The sequence below is a fragment of the Pleurodeles waltl genome, chromosome 4_1 (assembly GCF_031143425.1).
Source record: "Pleurodeles waltl isolate 20211129_DDA chromosome 4_1, aPleWal1.hap1.20221129, whole genome shotgun sequence".
NCBI classification, from domain to species: Eukaryota; Metazoa; Chordata; class Amphibia; order Caudata; family Salamandridae; genus Pleurodeles; species Pleurodeles waltl.
The window spans coordinates 905,437,043-905,460,642 of record NC_090442.1 but is presented as its reverse complement, the minus strand read 5'-3'; the positions used below and the strand labels follow the sequence as shown (position 1 = coordinate 905,460,642).

The 23,600-nt window shown below is 42.1% G+C and overlaps 1 protein-coding gene across 2 annotated transcripts in view; it reads left to right on the top strand.

Annotated features, from left to right (window-relative positions):
- GRM8 (glutamate metabotropic receptor 8) overlaps positions 1-23,600 on the top strand; it is a 2,784,122-nt gene that overhangs the window by 754,155 nt on the left and 2,006,367 nt on the right. For both annotated transcript variants that reach the window (XM_069229648.1, XM_069229650.1), the window contains exon 3: positions 15,947-16,163. In XM_069229648.1, the coding sequence (XP_069085749.1) occupies positions 15,947-16,163 (217 nt within the window). The remainder of the gene's footprint in view (positions 1-15,946; positions 16,164-23,600) is intronic.

Sequence of the window (23,600 nt, the reverse complement as noted above, 5' to 3'; positions counted from 1 at the left end):
AGACATAAGTTGAAAGAGCACAACAGTCACAAGGTAAAAAAGATGTTTTTTAGGGTTTGAACTAAGATCATCTGTCAATGGAATGCTAGTCCCCCCTGTTTAGCTTACATGCACTTCAGAATCAGCTTGCAAGAATGAAGGAATAATCAATGTCAAGGCTTTTCTGCAGCAAGTCGGAAGAACAACACAAGAATGCGTTCTTCATTTTGTTTGAAATCTCTTCTCTAAAGACATCTTGCAAAAATTAAGTGAGTATTTTCTAGTCTGCTCCACAATAATTTTTAGATCTGCACCTTTTGCAGAGACTTTGGCCCTCATAAACAACATGGCATTCTGGACCATCATGCTGACAGTGGCGGCATTTCTGATCCGACTGGGCTACACTGCAAGCAGCGCTGCCTGCAGGATAATGAGTAGGATTCCACCAGCCTTTCTGTGGCACTTTAAGCCACCAGGGAAAGGCTGGGGGAATTAGTGACTCGGGCCTCCCTGGGGGCCCCTGCACTGCCCATGAACTTGGCATGGGCAGTGCAGGGGCCCCCATGCACAGCCCCATCAAGCATTTCACTGCCCGATTTACAGGCAAAATGTTCAGGCCCTGCTTCTAGCTGGATGTATATTATGCCAGCCCAGCTGGATGTATATTATGTGGCCGGCAGGGGGTTCTGTGTGCTGGAGGTCTCCGGTTGACCGTCAGCGCCGACACGCCGAGATCGTAATGACCGCTTTATGTTGTGATAACCTTCTTCAAGAAGGTCGGATGCTGTAGAGCTACGCACTCTGATCTGTATGTCAGAGTGAGTGGCTCATCACAGCTGCCATGCTAGAACAGTTTCTCACATGGTATACAGAGGGGATTATTAGCATTTAGTGTCCTTTGGTTAGGCTGTTACTCTACTATTAACTAGACATCATTGATTTGGTTATGGGCCTGGGCCAAAAAGTGATGGCACATAGGGCCTCATTCTGAGGCTGGCTGGCGGCGGTCGCCGCCCGCCTGGCGGGGACCGCCATATGGCCGCTCCGCGGTCGAAAGACCGCGGAGGCCATTCTGGCATTCCCGCTGGGCTGGCGGGCGACCGCCAGAAGGCCGCCCTCCAGCCCAGCGGGAAACCCCTTCCCACGAGGAAGCCGGCTCCGAATGGAGCCGGCGGAGTGGGTAAGGTGCGACGGGTGCAGTTGCACCCATCGCGAATTTCAGTGTCTGCTAAGCAGACACTGAAATTCTTTGTGGGGCCCTCTTACGGGGGCCCCTGCAGTGCCCATGCCATTGGCATGGGCACTGCAGGGGCCCCCAGGGGCCCCACGACACCCCATACCGCCATCCTGTTCCTGGCGGGCGAACCGGGGTGTCGGAATCACCATGGCGGCGCAGCTTGGAGGATTCTGCAGGGCAGCGGAAAACCGGCGGGACACCGCCGGTTTTCCTGTTCTGACCGCGGCCATACCGCCGCGGTCAGAATGCCCTGCGGAGCACCACCAGCCTGCTGCTCCCGCCGACCCTGGCCCCGTGTCAGAATGACCCCCATAGTGAGGAGAAAGGGCAATAACCAGCTGGCAATCCATGTCAGTATGTTTTCCACTCTTCCAGAAAGGAAGACAGGAAACTACATGTTAATATTGCTTCCTGTATCTGCTGCGAGTATAGTTAGCAGAATGACAAACAACAGTAGCAAATGGCTGTATTCTAGTGCCTCTGATTATCTTAGCCAATTACAGCATTCCTTTAGGGGTTCTCATATCTGTGGCTGTGATATTTGCATCAATGAATGTTTAACGAATTAATTAACATTTGAATTCCTAGTGATATTAAAAAAGAGAAAATAATTGTAGAAGTCGCAAGTTTCATTTGTAGTTAAAATGTCTTGAGTAAATAAATATAAAACAAAAAATACAGTGGATAAGGCTAAACCTAACTCAAAAGTAAAATACCAAATAATGTATTGCTGTAAATGACACTGTGCAGGAATATTATTGGCAGTGGAGCATTTTCACTAATTTAGAATTAATATTATTGGAACTATAGCTCACCTGAATTGATTATGAGGTAACCTTTGAGGGGTAAACAAGCCCTTTGCCGTAGGTTAAACTTTGGCTTACGTTGGCAACTCAGTCTGAGCGAAAACAGCAAATCTCAAGAAATAATGTCTGTAAGAAAGTGGGTTATTATTTGGGTGGGTGAATGTCCACATCAAGGAACAATAACACTTCAGGGTCAGGGTGAACACTCAAAATCACTAAATTAATCTTAGCTCAACCCCTCTAGGTATGATAGAGCCAGTTTTAACTTAGGGCACTATGCAAAGTGTTTATGCAGCATCAAACAGTAATAAAGTCACAACACCAATGCAATAAAAATCCCAAACAGAATCTGAAAAATAGAGTAAAATGCAATAAACAAAATACCAAAATGGAAAAAAAACGATATGGGGAACTGATGATATATAACTTTTTAAAGTTGTAAGTAGAAATAGCACTGGAAAGCACTACAAGCTAATTATAATCTGTAGAAGTGATAGGCAAGGACCTAGACGTAATTTGAGCACAACCGCAATGAAGAATGGGTCAGTTACAACAAGCGGTCCCAGTGAAAGTCAGAATGTCAAGAATTCACATCTTTGTCCTGGGTACTACTCTGAGCAGATTCAGTCCTCTTCTTCTCTTCCTAAGACTCGAAAGTGTTCTAAGGACGTTGACACCTTTACAGTGGGTTCTGGCAAATGGGTGAGAATGATCCTTGCGTCCTCCCTAACTAAAAGAGTAAAGGTTCTCATGGGCAACCTTTTAATCTTTTTCAGCAGTTCCTGTTTGCCTTACTGAAAACAATTCCATAAATCCTCTCACACTCAAAATCTGAACCTCATTCAGCCAAGTACAGGCTGTGTAGTTGCTGGAGGGCTAAAGCAAACCGGCATCCAGCAGCCTGAGGAAGGGTAAAGGCAACGTTTCATAAGTTACTTTGCCTATAAGTTCATTAAACAATCCAACTTCACAATTAGATTCAATTTTTATTAAATATAAAAATATGTTTTTGGATGATGTCTGTAACTAGTACATGTCAGAAGCTATACAATTTGACTTTTCCTGTGTGCCAGTTAGTTGCAGTCTGACTAGTGTCAATGTTGTTTTGGGCCCAGTCACTGGGAGACCATTGCTGATGTCACAGATGTTCTACTTTTTACTAAATATTGTGCATACTACCTTGTGGCAGCAAGGTGCACTTAGGGGTGACTCACTTACTCTTTAAAATCTGGTTTACTACCTATCAAAAAGGGTGATTTTGAATGGTTTATGTAGCAGGTTCAATCTGCTGCTGTCAAGCTATACAAGGTAAGCCTGAAGCTTTGTTTCACTGCGTCTGTAGTGGATGGCACAAGAGGTGCTGCAGTCCACAGGTGGCATGTAACTTTCCTTGCCAGCGGTGTGTTTCTGCACCGCATGTTATGGTCTTATCGAAAAGGTAATTCATTAATCAGGTTTAAGCAATGTCGGCATTTTTAAATGGGGATCACATGTACTTTACTCCTGGTTAGCACAGTAGGGGTCAAGTGAGCAGAGTTATAAAGCCAGCAAAAATATGTCCAGAAAAATCCAAATAAAACCATGGTGATCATGCCGAAAAGGTGGTTTACCTACAATGGCTTTGAGTAATAATGTTCGACTCTCCTCAACCTCACCACCCAAACCCACACACAAGCGCCCATATAATTCTACAGTTAATTTACAGTGAACAATCTGGTTTGATCCTGTTACCTGAAGGTCGGAGGGGAGCTGCTTAACTCACATGGATATCTTACAGTACCTACTACACCTGAATTCAAGATGCACTACAGCCGAACCGAAGAACCACTACAGCTGAAATGAAAATCCATTTTTTCCATTAAATAATCCTTTTTTGCTGTTGATGGAAATTGGGAATGCTGGTCATCTCCTCTTATGAAAATCCTAACTGCAAAATCAACCAGCTGTTACTGCTTCTAAAACTAAGATTAGGAAAAGAACCTTAACAACTGTGGATGATTTATGATTATAATTACCTGCCCAGCAGAAAAATAACAAATCTGTCACTGGTCAAAGAATACCTTGAGCAAACATCTTGTTGCAGTATTAAGCATTGCTTCATTTTCATTTTCAAGATGAGTCATGCAACAATATGTGCCTAAAGATTGTGGTATTTGCAAATATGTTACTGACTATTGAGAGTGCACTAAACCAGCTAAAAATTAACATTTTGAACTAGATTTTGGAAGTTTACAATCCTTATATTAAAACGATCAGGTGATTTCATCCTGATGTCATGCTTAATTTTCATATTAATGCAGTTGCACTTCTCGACGGTAATTTAGAATTTGTAGAGTAGATATTGTTAGCGGTGTGATGTTTAAAACTGTGGATGTTTCCTGATCTGCACGATTGCCTTTATTCAAAGGCTTATATGTTTCCCTTTCTTGTACGGAGCTTCTATAAAAATTCTATTTGGTGAAACAAAAGCTGTTACAGGGGAAGTCTGGCCATCATTTGTAAGGAGACATCTACAGCTTCCAAATGAACTTCTCTCTTACTGGAGCCTGCCTGCCTACAAAGCCACTCAATGTGTCTTCTGAGACTTTTTCTCTGCTAGGATACAGGATGCTTCTTCCTGTCCGGCGTTAATCAATTACCTCTCAGGGTGGCTCTAAATTGATGGAAGTGGGAGAGTTTGTCCTTTTGTCCTTGTGATTTAGAAGAAAAAGAGGATCTTATTCATTCCTTCTCTATTTGTGACTGGCTAGATGCCCAGAATCTAAAAAGAGAAAAGATGCCCTCTTTTCACCTTAAAGTCTGGAAACAGCATTGACCCGGCTGTGAAATATATTTGGGGATTTTTAGCTTTATTTGTAAGTCTGAACGAATTACAAATGTGTATTAAAAACGCGTTACTTGTTCTCTTCTCGTGTCCTGACCCTCCCACGTCTGTCATTAAAAACGTTCTTGTTTCTCCTTACTATCACAGTACATTAGACAATACCAAAACAAAATTACAAAGTATTAGATTGCGTTCTTTATGAAAGCATTAATAAAACATTTTGAAACAAAACAAAAATTAGAGTATGTCGTGCCATATTCCATGCAACCTGCGCCTCTTTCTCCGCAATAAAGTGCATCACTGTATGCTTAGTGCAGCAGGTGCAGTTGCGTTGGGTTGTAGGGTTGTGATGCGCTATAGGTTGTGATGGGCACACTGAATTCCAACAATTACTGGTTTTATTTCCCTTTATATCATGTGAATGAATATTTTGTGCTTGATGAAGTTGCATGTCTTTCTTAGCGCATAAAAATACTTCAGAAAGAAAGTAAAGCGAATAAAAAATCTTGAGCTCCTTATTACAAACGTTTCTTATAAGAAAGCCTGAACCTAAGCCATGCTTCTACAATAAAACCTGAAATAAGTAAAGAGGCATCTGAACTGAAAATCCCAAAATTAAATGAAAGTCAATAGTGAGGCATTTTTTAAATCAGATTCAGCTGCCTCTGATAAAATAAAGGAGGACACGGTGGTGACCGGATTTCAGATCGGTTTGCTGACCACAACACAAAAAGCAATCATGGATCTTCCCAGCTGACAGTCCTGCATATTGCCAAATGCTTTACAAATAATGCACTCTGAATAGTTCATCAGGCTTCTGCTGCCCCGGGTTAAAACGTATCTTTGAATGTATTTTTATTCCTGGTGATTTGTCCTAGCAAATACAAAACAATTATATATAACTGACTCAAATATATCTATACCATTAATGGAAAGTGGCCAATATGGCAACCAGACAGAAAAAATAAACTTGTGTGGTTCCTTCAGATCTAGTGGGTTTGGAAGCTCCCTATGGTCTGCAGATCCAGAAATGCAAGCAGTTAACGTAATAAGGTTGTGAGGAATCTGATAAATCCAGATGAGGCAAGGAAAGAGAAAAAGAGGGGCACCCTGACAGATTCATTAATGCACCTACGGAATGTGGTGATGCTGTAGGTCAGACAACAAACCAGAGTGCAACGAATGCTGTGCTCTATCTTCAAAGTGAGCCTGGGAAATAGACTGCGACCAGAAAAACAAGATTTTGTTAAACAGATTAAGGTGTCAAGAAGTTAAGCTTTGCTGCCTTGAAGGCCTTCACGCCTGTAGGTTATGGTGGTGAGCAATATTAAAATAATAACTTTCAACTTGGACACCAAGTTCAATCTCCATATGTTCTTGTAAAGAGCACAATAAGCTGAAAACAAGGCAGAGCTAAGGCTTTGGATTTAAAGAGCTGCTTATGGGGCTGAAAAGTTCTGTGACTGTCGATAAGGATCCCAGATATTTATATTCAACCTCTTTCACAACCTCATGTCCAATTAAACACCAGGTGCTTTCCTTCTTAAATTTTCTGCCCATGATGATGTTGTTTATTTTTTAAAATTGAGCTCTGATTTGTTTCAGCATACTCATTAATATTGAAAGTAAGCGCTGAAGCCTGATTCTAGTTTTGCTGATCAGCAGGACACCTTCTGTGTACAAAAGGCATGCTATAGATTTATCTCCAAGTTTTGAAGGAGAGATCTTCACTTTAGTTTGGCTGGTAAAACTGTGGTGTACATATCAAATAATAGCGGTACAAAGACACATCCCCTCCTTTAGGCTGGTTGTGGTGAGAATTTTATGTGATTCTTGAAGAATGTCTTGGTGACAGAGTTGTCAGGGATTCTAGACATCTCCAGTAAAGTAATTTTGAAGGGAATATGCTGCTGTAATTGGTTGAGGTCACCAAACCCATCTTCTCTCACAGGCCCTACAGTACCCATGCTTATGTTGAGTCTGGAGGATGAGGGTCTAAAGGATGCAATACAAGAAACAGCCCACCACGGGGGTTAAATGTAACCAATAAATAGACTGATACATTGCTTGCCCAACCAATTATTTAGAAAACAGGTAAAACAAGCAGCACAAAATGCTGGGGTAAGGATCAACAACACAAAACAAGAATGTCTCTTGAGCAATATCAAATAGACAAAATTCTAATCTCGCCTGTTATTGACACAAGATATAATGATCACCTAATCATAAATCAATTATATGAATGAGATAAAATCAATTAAATATTGTTAGGAATAATCTTTGAAATTATTTTTAAAAAATATTGAATGTATTAAAAAAACGTATATCATTTTACATTTTAGGATTTATGCATTGTGGGCTTTATAATTTTAATTTTAATTGTTATTAAGTGTTGAGTTTATTGGAGGTTTGCTTGGGTAGCTTTATATTGGCAATTTAACTGTAGTAATTCTATTTTTTATTTTTTTATTATTGTCTGCTATTTTAATTGGGATTATGTAATAAAGAAATGGAGTACATTTTCTAGGGTGTTTACATGATGTTTCGATCCATTTAAATGTTCGAATGACTGTATGTGTTGTAATATCTTGAATGTGTTGTGCATTGGGTTTGTAGTACATTCATATATTCATATTACTGGTGAACAAAGAATGACAGCCAAAGAATCTGTTGCTACACCACCCAAAGTTGTCACCTAGTACAAAAATGGTGTTGCCCACATGTAAACACCAGCTGCCAATTGGCCCCACATAAGAAGCTATAACACAGAATAGAGAGGCAACATAACCCTGTAAATTTGAAGGGCGGCACACAGACCTTGAAATAGTAAATCTCACCCATTTGTTAATGCACTTTCCTCAATTTTAGTTTGAGTGAAGATAGAAAATTAAATCTTACCCCTCCATCATTTATACACGTTCGATCAATCAGTTACTCGGATTTGGAAAGCACTCAGCTGCTTCAGAAGAACAGTCCCTGCACTCAAAGCAGAAACTAAGTATAGACCAGACAGTCAAATCTAGTTTTGATCGAAGAGCAGGTGTTTATTTCTTTCCTGAAGTGATGCTCAGACTTGGCCATGTGGAGTTTGGTAGGCAGGGCCTTCCAAAGTTTCACAGTCAATACTGTGAAGAATCTACCGCCCTGTCAGACTAAGGATAACCTGGAGATGTGCATGAGTCAGAGATGGTTAGATCTCAGCAATCTCTCCTGTTGGTAAAGGCTGAGTCTATTTCTCAGGTAACAAGGGACTTTGTATGCCAGGACTCTACACATCAAGGTCACAGCTTACGCTTGATCCTTTTTACTACAGAAAGCCAGTGAAGCAGTCTCAAATGTGGTGAGATAAGATGGGGGAAACGGACCCACCAGACCAGCCTAGCTACCGCATTCTGTATCATCTGAAGCCTATAGATCAGATAGGCAGGCAGATCTATAAGCAAGTTGTTAATGTAATCCAAGCGAGATGTTAAAAGAGCGTGGATTACTATTTTCTGGCTCTCAGCAGGAAGTAAACGTATCAGCTTCCTGACTGATAGTAGCTTCAGAAAGCAGTTCAATGAGAGCTGCATAATCTGGGAGGCAAAGGAAAGATCAGAGACAAACATGTTCCCCAGGATTCATGCTGATGAAGCTGGGATCGGGGGTGGGTTAAGTACGGCCGGCCACCAGAGGATAGCAGGGGGAAGGGACTTCTGCTCGAGGAGGATAACCTCTGTTTTATCTGTATGTAGTTTAAGAAAATTAGAGCCCATCCATTTGACAATGTCTAATAGACAATCTTTGAATTCAAGAACGGGCACTATTGAATGGTCTCTAAATGAGAACAGTAATTGCGTATTGTCTGCATAGAAAACTACCTTCACTCCCCAGAACTCAATGAGACTGTCCAAGGAAGCTAGATAGAGCTTCAAGAGCAGCAGACTAGGGGCAGAGACCTGGGGTACGCTTACAAGTGTCCCCATTGGTTCCCCAATGTTTATGAGACTGGAACTACAATAGTAAACCTCCCCCCCCACAAAGCATTTTATCAATGTTTATTTGTTTGGATTTGGACTAGTGTATCTGATCTGTTCCAGTTTAGCGTTGTCTTTAATGTTTTTAGGATTGTAATTAAAGGAGTATATTGCAGTACTATATTATATGTTTCAGTACATTTATTGCACAAATCGAGAGCTTTGACACTGTCAGGATAACACAATTATGTGGCTTATAGGAACAAATTATTCAGGAAAGTTATCTAAATTATATAGCAAAAAATACTAACTATGGAGCACATTCTCTTTCAGTAATATTGTTATCAATTTAAGATAGAATCAACAATTTTGCTGAAATCTAGTTTTGCAAATCATGTGGCAAAAAGTATTAAGCACAAAATGATGCATTAAACGGTGCAGCCACAGGATTGCCTAAATCTACTGACCCGCCTCATTGCCTATTCTTTTACTAAAAATGTATTCAAGAACGTAAACAAAGCCTAAACATTTCAGTCAGTGACCATTGTTAGTGGCACTTTGAAGAAAACAGATTTTACAAGCGAACTGTTCCAAAATAAATATGTATTATAAAACTAGCAAAATGGGTGGCATGCATAATATGGTCCAATATTGCCATATCAAGGTTTTGGTGACATTTACAAGGTACTTGGACTTTGTGCTCTTGGTTTAGGATGCCACCAGAGCTCCTTGATAGCAATATTGGATGATGTTAGATAGTTACTCATCCCATATTCTCTGTTTGTTTTATTGTACTTTGTGGATGTTTTGTAGACTCAATTTTCAAATTATTCTAAACAAATATGCTATGTATGAAATCAATATATGAAGTTCATATTTTTTTAAATATGTATTTTAATTTTTTGCAATGTTTGAATAAAACATGACTTTATTTTTGATGCATGTATTTTTATTTAATATTGTTATTTCCATTGTCAGTTATATTTGCATATTGTTGCTGATCTCATTGTAAGTAAACATATACATTTAATTTAGATAGGTTATTAAAAGTACTAAATATTTATATATATTTGAAAGTATTAATTTTATGTATATTGTAAGCTAAAATGCACATTTGACATTTGTTTAAATGTACATTTTAATACATATTTTTTTCAAATACTTATTGTTTCAACATGTAATGCATGTTTTTATTTTTTATGTTTGTATAATTCCACATAAAAGCATTATTGGAAAAACTTCTGATATATTGCACATATTTTTACATTATTGACACTTTTAATTTAATTTTAAAAAGTATTATTTAGGACTCATTTAATGTTATATTCTCAATAGTTTTGCATACCATATTTCGGTATTGGATAGTTTGGTTGTGTCTATAATTATTTTTATAATACTACATTTTTGTATTAGACATTTTTGCAAGTGAATATTCTCATTTCTTACTATATAATAAATTGTCAATATTTTGCACATGTGTTTTTGATAAATATATCAAGACAGATATAAGGGCATTAATCAATTGCCTATCATGTATGAGGTGCCCGACATTAGCAGCATCGCCACAAGTGATGTGTTCATTGACACAGATGCATCTTTTCTCACTGACAGTGTCATTGCTCCCATACAGGGATACAGGCTGGGTGAGCCATCAAGGACCTTTACTTCATCAACATTCAATTCACTGACATTTAATGCAATCAAAGCAATTGTGCAGTTTTTCAATCATCCCTTGTTGGACCCATTATTGTCTTCAGAGAATACTGTGTGTGCTTCTTTTCTATAGAGCGAGGGATCAAGATGTTTTTTGGTGTACAACCTCTTGTTTCCATAATCTCCCTAATTCCAATATGCCTACTAACCTGTTTTCCTTCTCTTGAGGATGCTGTGCAAAATTTTGTGTGAAGCATTGATGGTTATATTGTAGCTCCTTTCTGGGAAAGAATGGCCTTGGCTTCTTGCTTTAGGTCTTGTTGGTGATGCCTCCCTTCCAGATACATACATCTCTCTCAGATCACTGATCCTCTCAGCACACACCCTTTACCATCCTTACCTAATATCATGGTTCTTGACAAGCTGGGTTCGCAGAGGTAGTATGTTTAAGGGAAGTTGTTCTATATATACATGATTGTCAGTACACACCTATCCCAGCAAGCTAAACAAAAGATAAGAAACATTTTGAAAATTGTATGTGTCCAGTCTTTGGTACCTGCCACCTCTTCTGATCATTTCCCCATACTTGAGGAGTGGGTTCCTAGAGGATGTAGTGACATTTTTTATTCTGGAACAATGTGCAACAAATAGAAACTTTCAGCAGTCTATTTACTTAATTGAAGTAGTCAGCAGACTGGTTCCTTGGTTCCTCCATATCTTCCATAATTTGGGGCCAAAGCTTCACTATCCACTCCCCTTTCGAGAAGTGCTGTATGTATTAAGAAACCAGCATGTTTACTGTTTAGAGGTGTTTAAAGCTCTCACTCTTTTTCACTGGGTGCAGAAATGCTGCAAACTGTTCACTTTTAAGCTTGTTATTAATATATGACCTTGCACAGCATTTATATCTCATGCTTTTTCTTGAAGGGTATAATATGAACACACAAGCTGATACATTTTTGTGTCTGTATCAACTGTGATGAGGAAAAAATACAACGTGGCAATGGCCTGATTATTTAATGTTAGACTTGGCATCCTTGGTGTGGTCTCCCCTAACTTTTTGCTTCTGTTTCCCAAGTTGCTGATGTGTGCTGGACTCTGTTTGTGCTGTTTCTGTTACTCTCGGCACTTTACCACTGATATCCAGTGCTAAAGTGCAAGTGCTCCTATGTAAAATGTATGTGTAATTGGATTTCCATGACTGGCATATTTGATTTACTGGTAAGTCCCTAGTACAGTGCACTAGAGGTGCCCAGGGCCTGAAAATCAAATGCTACTAGTGGGCCTGCAGCACTGGTTGTGCCACCCACATTAGTAGCCCTGTAAACATGGCTCAGACCTGCCACTGCAGTGTCTGTGTTTTAAACTGCCAATTCCACTTGGCAGGCGTACCCACTTGCCAGGCCTAATCCTTCCTCTTTCTTACATATAAGACTCCCCTAAGGTAGGCCGTAGGTAGCCCCATGGGCAGGGTGCAGTGCATGTTTAAAGTAGGAAATATACTAATGTGTTCTATATGTCCTGACAGTGAAATACTGCCAATTTCATTTTTCACTGTTGCAAGGACTATCCCTCTCATAAGTTAACATGGGGGCTGCCTTTAAATATGATTAAAGTGTAGATTCCCTTTGGGAGCAGATGGACATGTGGAGTTTGGGGTCTCTGAACTCACAATTCAAAAATATGTCTTTCAGTAAGGTTGATTTTGAGAATGTGTGTTTGAGAACATCACCTTTAGAAAGTATGCATTATCTTGCTTAAACCATTCTGCGACTCTGCCTGTTTGTGTATTCCTGTCTGGGTTAGTTTGACAGTTGGGCTGTTTGCACCTCTCTCTAGACAGTGACACAAAGGGAGCTGGGGCGTAGCCTGCATATCCTGATGAGCCATCTGTGCTAGGAGGGAGGGGAGCAGTGGTCACTTACACCTGAAAGGGCTGAGCCTGCCCTTACACAATGCAGTCTCCAAACCCCTGGTGTGTGTCTGGGGCCTGGCCTGGGCAAGACAGGATCTCACAAACAAGAGAGACTTTCCTTTGAAGTAGGCCTACTTCAAAGGCCAAAATGGGTATAAGAAGAGCACTGAAACCCCTGAAAAATAAGATCACTTCTGGAAATCAAGAGGAACCTCTGCCTGGAGAAGAGCTCAAGAGCTGAGAAAAAGTGCTGCTCTGCCTGTGACTGTGCTTTGTGGAGCTATCCTGCAGTTGCTGCTACTGCCTGTGCAAGGGGTCAAAGACTGGACTTTGTTGTGCATTCCTGCTTGTGAAGAAATCTCCAAGGGCTTGTCCTGAGCTTGCAACCTGTTGTTGAAGTCGCAGGGCAATCAAAGACTTCACCTTCCAGCACCTGGACTCTCTGCTGAGACTCCTGCCCTGTCAAGTGGTGCCCTATCCAGTTCCTGGGGCCTTGAAAAGTGTAGCTGGCAGACCAAGACTGAAAATCCACGCACAGACCGCTGTGCGGGAAATTTTCGACACACCTTCCAAGACGCAGCTGAGAAACAACACGCCGCCGGCTTTGTGGCTGAAATCTACGCTTCACTTGCATCGCGGCTGGTAGATCGACGCATGCGGCTGAAGAAACAACGTGCAACACCCGCTGACGGAGGTTGTTAATGTCGCAATCCCACATAGCGTGATTTTCTGATACCGTGCGACCGGATTTTCGATGCAAACCTTGCTGGGCGTGAAAAAACTATGCAAAGCCTGCCTGGACCTGAGGTGCCTGTCCTGATTGACGCATCGCACTCCTGCGCAGAGGAAAAACAACGCACACCGACCCAACCGGAGGAGGAACGATGCACGGTCTCGCTTGCGAGTGAGAAATCGACGCATCGCTGGCCTTTTCTGATGCACACTCGCTATGCGGTGTTATTTTGACGCAACCCAGGTACTTTTTCTCGCTAACAGTGTTAGCACTGTTTTCTAAGGATTTAAGACTCTTTTTGCTTTTTGATTCATAACTTGACTTGTGTATGGTAGATTTTTGTCGTTTTGATCTTATTTTGTTTAGATAAATATTAACTATTTTTCTAAACCTGTGTTGTGTCATTTTGTAGTATTTTCACTGAGTTACTGTGTGTTTTGGTACAAATACTTTACACCTAGATTCTGAAGTTAAGCCTGCCTGCTTTTGCCAAGCTACCAAGGGGGGTGAGCGGGGGTTAAGTGAGGGTGATTCTCCTTTACCCTGACTAGAGTGAGGGTCCTTGCTTGCACAGGGGGTAACCTGACTGCCAACCAAAGACCTAATTTCTAACATTTACAAATGAACTACATTACTGAGAGTGCCAATCTTCCTTTTAATAGTCTAGGAAAACACCCAGCCGATAAACCCAGTGTTCCGTCAATGATCTTATAGGCCAGGTTTTGGATAAGGATTGATATCAACACAGCGGAGGTCATGGGTCTTGAGGGGATTTATGTGTGATGGTGCATGGCCAGGAGTGGGACAAACTAAATCAAAGTCTAGAAAAAAAATCCACAAGCGGATTCAGGGAACAGTTTTAACTTTGAGAAAATGGCCTTGCATCCTCACGATGTGGACTGATCCTCACATGTGAAAGGATTGTGATAAGATTTCAGAGCAATGAAGATTTCTAGTAACTAATCAACCTATTTTCCCTGCACCACTCAATGCTCCCTGGATCGGTGCAATACATTAAGAGCATCAGAGGCAGACGCATAGACTTATGTAGCACACATGTACACTTACGCCTTTGATAAAGCAGCTGGTTTGATTGATGCTGTTTCATCAGTTCCCAAAGCCTTGGAAATGGATTTAGGACACAGTAGAGTCCATATCTAGTCTTTGGGAAGTGCCACCAGTATAAGCATCCAGACTCATGTTCAACTGGTGTGTGCAGCGTTCCATGTTGCTCAGCCATACTGCTCAGCATGACCCTGCTTCCTGCTTACCAGTAGGTTTGGTAAGCGCCAATATAAGTCCCATGATGATTCCCTGATTCGTGTGGGGTACAACCAAATGCATGTAAGGGGATCCACAACATCTCTAACTATATACTTGCATTGATGATGCCTCCTGGCCTGCCCTAGGCAAGCAAAGTGCATACTCTGCAACTCAAATGGCACTGCGTGTTTTTTGGGCATAGTCAGCACATCTGTACATCTTTTTCAACTATTATTAAAATGCATACTTGAAATATTTAGACACAGAATTATTCAGTCTACATTCATTGACAGATAAAATTAGAAGCAGCATCATCGGTATCCAAATACATCATTGTTAAGGACAAATAGCATTGTCAGCTATTCCTTTGTTATAATTTTTACGTTTTTTTGTTATGAATGCAACACATTTGGCACCTGAATGGATTCTCCTCTATTTGTACCTGGAGATGTAGATATCGAAGCAATCATTGTAGTAGTGTGGACAGCCCCAGTTCTTGTGTATACGTTTTTCTACATCATATATTTAATCAGTAAAACTACTGTTTGGAACTGAGGTGGCAGTATAATCTAAATACCTAAGGGGATCTGACACCAGCACAGTTATTGATTGGAAGTGTAATGTTGATATAGGATACGTAAATATATGGTTAATCTCTCTGGACAATTCATGTAATGAATCAATAGTCTGAACTATTGGACATCACACCAACATTACTGGTTCAATTGAAGAAAATAATTGATTCTCATGCCTAAGTGACACTAACAACTACGCTAACCTTATTTATTCTACAGAGCTCAAATACTTGTTATGGTCTAATCACAAACAAGTTCGAATAGTCGCTAAGCCTCGTTGAGGGGAAACGCACTGAAAACTATTAAACAGGACCTTAAATTATGTGGAGTGAACAGATGGATCCATATCACTTTTCCACCATTGGACTTAGTTTTCACATATCATTGCTATCGGGAGTGTTGATTAAATAGTGTCAATGAAAATGACCAAACACCACAACTCCGAAGATGCACTGATATTCAAAGTCCAGGAGTGAAAAAGCGGTGTCCCAGTGACATGGAGGCGTCTGTTAATCTTTCGTCGGAGGAAGTGATGGGTTACGGAATTTTGAGACGAAATGAGTACAAATTCATTCAAAAATACAGCCAGTATTATTAATCTTGCTATTGTGTGTACTTTAACACACGTGCCAATTTGTTCGATTCCAGTGGGAGACTGCCCATTTGTTGAGTAAAAAGTGGCTTTATTTTTCTCTCTTTCACCTGAAACAGCTTGTCCTTCAATGGAAGTCAATGGGGGAAATAAATTCTCCTCATTATTTATTTTTAATCTCTCATTTTCCTCTTCTAAAATGTTGGTATGTATGATTCAAAGAAAATAAATGTGTTTTGAAGACACATTTATTACCAATGTATATCATCAGTATGCCTTTGTTTATAATGTCAAACATTTTTGTGCAACACTGGACACTGTCTCTCTCTTGACTCTTCCCTGAAAGAACTATAAATTATTTTGTTTGGGCAAGATGTATATTTAACTAGATTAAATTGACATTCTCTTTATAGATACCTCAAATCAGCTATGCATCGACGGCGCCCGAGCTCAGTGACAACAGCAGGTATGACTTTTTCTCGCGGGTGGTTCCACCCGACTCGTACCAAGCCCAGGCCATGGTCGACATCGTGACAGCCCTCGGATGGAATTACGTGTCAACGCTGGCGTCGGAGGGAAACTACGGCGAGAGCGGAGTGGAAGCGTTCACGCAGATCTCCAGGGAAACGGGTAAGCGCGCGTCCGTCAGCTTTTGGGGCTTCGAGTTGACATATTATAAATGCCTCGTCCTCAAAAAACACTTTACGGTCTCTGTGGAATAATTAGAAGTGCAGCGAAAGAGTGGCCTAGACTGTCGGTCTTGGGAGAAGCCGGGAAATTATGAATGTTTATGTGAGTCTGGCCGGCTTGTACAGGTGGCAGTTCAGTTCCCTTTCCAGTTACTGTCCTGTCTGTAGAAGAGGTTTTATTAAGGCGTTCCTCGTTATCCTCCCGTGGTGTGTTTGGAGTACATACTTTGAATCAAGATCATTGTGCATCACACGTGTGGGGTCATCTTTACACAGTGGAACATTAATCCCAGCGAATTGTACGGACACTCACTCTTTAGAGTACTAGTTTGCGCCTTAAAAGTCCCAATACTCCCAATTAAATGTACTGCTGCAGTACTAAGAAGTGTAGGTACACTCCTTTTAAACTGAAAGAAGTGTATGTACTCGGTACCGGCAGTACCTGTCCATTTGAAGCGCTGTGGCGAACAACCATTATAGGGCACATTCAGACATTACTATGACATCAAATACTTTGGCTGTCCAAGGTTAACTTTCCAAATTGTTCTGTGGTTACGCGCGTCTGGACGATTTTGTGCAGGTGAGCTGTCGGTAGGATGAAGGAATGTGCACAAATCGGTAGGGTGGTCAAACTTAATGGGTTAAAGGTTTACAAGATTAGGATGGGTGCTGTACCACGATTTTTAGGTATCTCCTTGTATAGTAAATGCTTTCATTAAACTGCAGCTTTTTATATGTTATGCAGCTGGAGAATGCATGTGAATTGGGGGGACCTTGTTCCGTTTATTTGGGCATCTACGATCAGAGTTCTGCTTTTATGTGTTCTGTTGTCGGAAAAGTGTGTGGCGCATGTTAGTACACAACAGTGTTGGATGGAGCGTGTTAGTTGATACTGTGTTGTGTGGTATACTTTAAGATTTTCTTTATTTGCTGCTCATTCTATAAATACATTCTGGAATATCCCCACTATATTGTACTGATATTTTTCATATATGTGTGCCAAAATAGCTGCGAGGTAATTATTTCACAGTGTTTTGTGTTGTAAGTCTGTTGCATATCGCCTCCAGGCTGTCTAGCAGCGCATGTAATTCATTATTTGCGGGCCCATGGGGGTGGGGGTCGGGGTTGTCAGTTTAAAGGAAGAGGAAATTAAGATAGGAATCTAGACACTGTGTTTCGTCAGCTGTATAGGTGAGGGGCTGTGGAGTCCTGCGACCAGCTGTTTGGAGGTGGTGGTGGTTTTGCCCCTAAATGCAGAAGGAGGGGGTTTTAGTACAAAGTGACTACTTCCTTGAGCATATGTTGTCAGTGCTTTCTTGAAAAACAGCCGGCTGGGTTGACCTTCTAGTGTTCTCCAATAGTGTTGCCCATTCACCTCTCACAATCTCATCAGACGTGAGTGATCAGATTGCCTGACTTCATGATGGAGCTGGGTGAGTGGAGGAGAGCAGGTATTCTGCACCGTTTTCTTGAAAGACCTAGTGGCGTAACAAAGGCCCCTGCAGCCCCCGCGGTGCGGAGGGCCCCCGAACTTCAGGGCCCCACTCAGCACAGTGCCATGGCCTGAGAGGTCCTGAGTGAGTTCAGAGGGGGGCCTCCATGTACTTTGTAGGGGGTGGGCGTAAAGTTTTGTTATACTACTGCAAAGACCTTGCATCATTTTTGTACTCTTTTCTGTTGGTTTCTTTTTCTTGTTTGGCTGGTTTCAATGGCATGCTTTTATGGCATGGCACCTTTAAGTCCCACCCTCTTAAGTGTTTATATGCCTCCTCTGGTTCGCATTGTCAGAGTGTGGGGATTTGATATTACTCTGTATGCAGATGAAACACAGTTAACTGTTTCTGTTGATGAGAACTGTGAAGCAACAGGAGTGAATCTCGCGGAATGTCTCACAAAAGTCGCAGACCGGATGTAGCCTCACTGTCTAAAGTTCAACCGGGAGAAATCTAATACCCTAATTTTTGGGAAGGCTACCAGTATTTGGAATAACCCTGGGTGGCCAGTTTCTTTGGGTGCTACCCCAAAGCAAAAAAAAAAAAAACAGCTAAGAACCTGGGCTTTCTGATTTTTTATTCTTTTTCTATGAAAGACCAGGTTAATGCTGGTTGTGGAAATTGTTTTAGCATCATCGGTTTATTGCACATAATTTTAATTGGATCTAAATTTACTGGTTTGAAACTATAATCCAGGCACTCATCTCGTTTAAACTTGGTTATTGTAATGCTTTATATGTAGAGATGGCCAACATGCTTTTTACTTACCTGAAAAGCATACCTGATCTGTAATCTTCCTGCTAAGACTTCTGCATCGGCAAGTCTGAACTCTCTTCATTGGCTACCCATGCTCAAGAGAGCCATTTTCAAACTATTCTGCCACAAGCATTGGGTAGTCTACTCTACTGCTCCTGTGGCTCAAAGAAATAGAATTTATTTCCATGAGCCATCTAGGGCACTCCGGTCAGCTAACCAGTCCAACATCTTTCAAAGACGCATTACTAGGGCTTGCATGGGTGGACACTCCTCCACTTATTTGGTGGCAACCTACATGTGCCGAACCTTAGCCGCACTTCAGAAACTACTGAAAACTTGGCTGATCCCTTTTTTAAGAACTGCTCCTTTTGATAGCATTGTGCCTCTTCTCTGATTATGTCCTTCTTTTCTCAGTCAGAGCTTTGTCTTGTGCAAGGATAAGCCATGGGGGACGAGGGTGCACTCTATAAATAGTTGAAATAAATAAATAACTAAGTTCATGTAGAGCAACAGTAACTGAATTTTCTCTGGAGATTGTGAAGTTCTTCTCTTCATACTCCTTTGCACATGACCAAGTTAGGACACTGCCATGCTCCTAGGAAGTTTTAAAATGGAATTATATCTATAGAACCTAATTTGTGAAAAGAACAGAGAGTGCCCTAAGGTATTTCACAGATGTCTACTGCAGTAGGTACCATCCACAGCTACTGTTGCTACTGCCGACATATTAGACTATTCCAGGTCACCTCAAATTGTAGGGATGATCTGGACATCCTAGCTTTATAATTTTTTATAAAAATATATTACACAGTAAACTCTCCAGTGATGTGCTCTTGCAAAAATATAGACACACACGCACCACCATGGGGTAGACTCTGAAAAATAGTTGCTGGTCTCCGGAAAACATCGTCACAAAGTCAGAGCTGCATGTATATAGTCAGTGAAGGAGCAGACAGACTTATTCAAGCATTGGTGATAGTCGGTGTGTTTTGTGACCTTTATTATCAGGTGAATGAAGGATAACTTCCGTAATGCATACTCCGGCAGAAGCCTTTGGTCATCACCTGGTAGAGGCACAGAAGTACTGCTCAAGGTGCAAAAGATCAAAAATGACATTTTCACAGGATATGGGGAGCAGTCTAAGAGGCAAACTTCTATTAAGCTGAAGAGCTAATAATTATGGCACTGTTCTTTTCAACCGGACACAATGGCACTCATTATGACTTTGGCTGTCTTTTACAAAGACCGCTGAAGCCGCGGGTGCCAGAAGACCACCAATGCTGGTGGTCTTCCGACCGCCACATTATGAGTATGGAAGGATTTCTGCCACAATTTGGGCAGAAGTTGTGCTGGCAGCCGGCGGCGCAGAGACGGTTCCACATCCATCACCGCCATGCCAAAAGGGCTCCGGCCGCTGTATTACGAGTAATACGATGTGGCGATGTCCTGATGGCAGGGCGCTTTTGGCGGTGGAAGCGCCTGTTCCCTGGCGGACGACCTCCTTGCCGGACTGAGTAAGTCGATCGTCCGACAGGGGAGGGGGTGGGAGGGATGGACGATGTTGAGTGTGAGTGTGCGAGTGGGTGTTGTCTGTGTGTGTGAATGTAAGTGTGTATGCGTGTGTGTATGTGTGTATGAATGCATGGGTGTTTGAATGCATGTGTGTATGCGTGTGTGCATGGGTGTTTGAATATGTGTATGAATGTGTGTGTGCATGGGTGTTTCAATGTATGTGTGTGTGCATGTGTGAATGTGTGAGTGCATGGATGTTTGAATGCATGTATGAATGCGCATGTGCATGGGTGTTTGAATGCATGTATGAATGCATGTGTGCATGAGTGTTTGAATGCACATGTGTATGCATGTGTATGGGTGTTTGAATGCGGGTATGGTTGTTGAAGTGAGTGCGTGTTGGAATGTTTGTGTGAATGCATGTCTGTTGGTGAGAGTGAATGAGTGTATGTATGCGTGTTGGTGAATGCATGTCTGTTGGTGCGTGTGTATGTAAGTGTTGGTGAATGAGTGTATGCGGGGTGTGTGTGTGTATGGGTTTGTGTGCGTGTATGCGGGGAAGGTGGTGCTGACATGGAAGAGGGGTGGTGACATGGAAGGGGGGATGGTAGGTATTGGAGCTGCAGGGGGGCTTGGGGGAGTTATCTGCTGCAACCTCGGCCCTGGTGGTCTTCAGACCGCCTGGGTCATAATGAGGGCCAATTTATTTTGCATTTAGTGTGGGAAAAGGAATTGCGAGGCCAGTGGAAGGGGAGCATTTTCTATCTATTGTTCTGGTTTTTACTTGTATCTGCTTATGCATAGATAGTTCTCAATTATCCATTTGTGTCTGTGTATAAGGAATTTTCTAATATTGAGATGATATCCGGGATTCTTACCCACCCAAGAAAAGGAGATATCATATCACTAGGTCCAGTTAAACATTACCTTAACACAGGGAATCTGTCTGCATATTCTTTGCTTCTACTACACGGTTACTGTTTTTGTTTACAGAGATGCATTAAAATTGCTAATAGTAAATGATCAAAGTTATCGAATAAAGAAGGATGAATTTTTACAAGGTAAAACATTCTGTGCAGAAGAGGTAGTCCAATTTAAGATATTTTCAAGTTATACGCATACAATACAGCAGTACAATTTTCTGGTAGCTGAGGGCAGGCATTTAAAAACACAGTCTGTGCAGAATCCGTACGACGATCGTACAAAGTGCGCACTTGCATTTCCCAATAACATGATTATAAGGTCAGTGAGCATGCTGCAATTCTGTTGCTGACAGAAAATTATAGCTTGGAAGATTCTCTAGTGAATGGGCTTGCCTGTGACTGGACATCGGGACACAGTCAGTGATACAGGTTTATTATAGTTCATTTATTTGAACAGGATTGCATTTAGCAACATAACATTTTTAACATGATCAAATCAACTTCAGCTTTTAAACCCCACCCGTTGAAACTTTTCCGCAATCTTCCTTTTCACTCATTCCCCTCACTTTTCCTTCTTTCACTCATCTTCCACTTCCATCCACCTACACATCCCCCTTTTCCTTTCTTCCCCAACCTGCTTCGGGCAACCCCCACACTGCCATCTTTGACCTACTTCTTTTCCCCTCTGGAAGGGTGGCCAGGGCCACATCTGACTCTCCACCCTGGGCACAGACGTAGTCCAGACAATGCATGTGCCATGCATCTTTTGATGGAGCAACTCCAAATCACATTGCATATGTTGTAGTAGGGTGAGCCCAGAGAGCCGCACCAGATCATCCTCCCCAGATGAAACAATAAAAGATCCGGACATCCCCAGTTTGGCATCATAGATGTTAGGAAAGAAAGTCAGGCACCCCACCTCATTCTGCTCTTCCCCCACCACAACACCTTGTGAAGGATACTCGGCAGTCCTAAGGAACGTCCATAAATCTGCCTCTCTGCATACTTCGTCATCCAGTGTAAGAACGAATGCCCGACCAACCAAGTGACCATTTTCGAACTTCTGGGGCCATTCACACAACCTGCAAAAAGAAATGTTAATATGAAAATATACCAAACCCATACCTCCTATTCCCAAAACAACCTCCTGAGCTCCTACAACTGATTTCGGTCCCGCAATCAAGCCGGCACGTATCGCTCACAACACTTAGATCGCCATCTTCCAATATGCCTGATCTGCGCCCAATCCCAACCCAAAGGAGCTGCTGCTTTTGCCGCACCTATTTGGAAAGAATGAGTACCAAAGCACTGCGCCTGTCTCCCGATCCACTGTAACACCATCCGCAGTACCGACAACAAGTGAAATGCTGTGAGCTTTGTTCCATCTGCGTGACTAAATACTCCAATCCCAATGGCCGCCCCTCAAGACTGAAACCCAACCCATTCCAAAACTGGGCATGCAGTGGGTTTGCCCCCTTTACACAACCACACCCATTTTCCCCTACCCATCTGATCAGTCTTTGACTGTTGAAGCCAGATGCCTAAGCACTCCCCTTGCAAGCACACCACCTCCATTCTCACACCCACAGCCTTGCCTACACCCAAAAGCTCCGACACCCGAAATGCCCCAAAAACGTCCACACCATAGACAACCTGAATAATGCAAGCTCATGCTCATCTGCACAACAAACCGGCAAAACACGCTGCAGTTTCAGCGACAAATCAAAAGTAATAGCTTCCTGCACAGCCTCGCCAGTCCCCTGTCTGACCTTAATCCAACCCTTCAACATTCTACCCAATATTTCATCCTTGGCCGGATCATTGCCAAAAACAATTGGCCATAAAAAGAAACACCTGCCAACTTACCACCAATAGTGGCTGTTGACAAACCTTTTCATATCTGAAACTATACAAAACGTAAAACCCTGTACCCCAAAATCCCCCTTGAAACCTTCAAAATTCTGAAACTCCAACCATGCAAGACGATAACTCTTCCGAGTGGATTCTGCTCAGGACATCTCCACCAGCCTAATGATCATCACGCCCCTCACTCCCAAATGTCTGCCGGGACCGCTGTCTTGTGCTGCTCTGCTCCTGGCGCCAAACTACGAAACCGCTGCCACTGTGAACGAGACAGGGAATCTGCAAAATCATTGTTCACCCCTGGAATATGCGCCATTCCGAAAATTATATTGAAAGTTAGATATCGAAGCATGAAACTCCTCAGTAGCCTCAATACCCTCAGATCTTTTGCCCTCTGTCTGATGACCAGGTCCACAACTGTCCTGTTATCCACATGAAATACCACTGTACTCTTGGCCAGTTCATTCCCCCATACCTTCAATGCCACCAGCAGCGGGAAGAATTCCAAAAAGGCAATGCTCCTGCCCTGAGCCAACCACTGTGCTGGCCACTCCTCTGCACACCACCTACCATCCCAGAGCAGTCTGAAACCAGAGGCCCCCTGCTGCATCAGAGAATATCTGTACCTGCCAAATCGTGTCCTCCTCCCTGAAAGTCATTGGGACCCCATTGAAATTAGTCAGGAATGTCTCCCACAGTCTGATGTCCTTCTGTACGCCTACGGAGACGCAAATCCTGTGATGTGGGAGAGATGCTTCTGACATTGCTAGACCCATACACCTGCAAAAAGTCCTGCCCCCCTAATCACCCTGCATGCAAAACTAAGAAAAC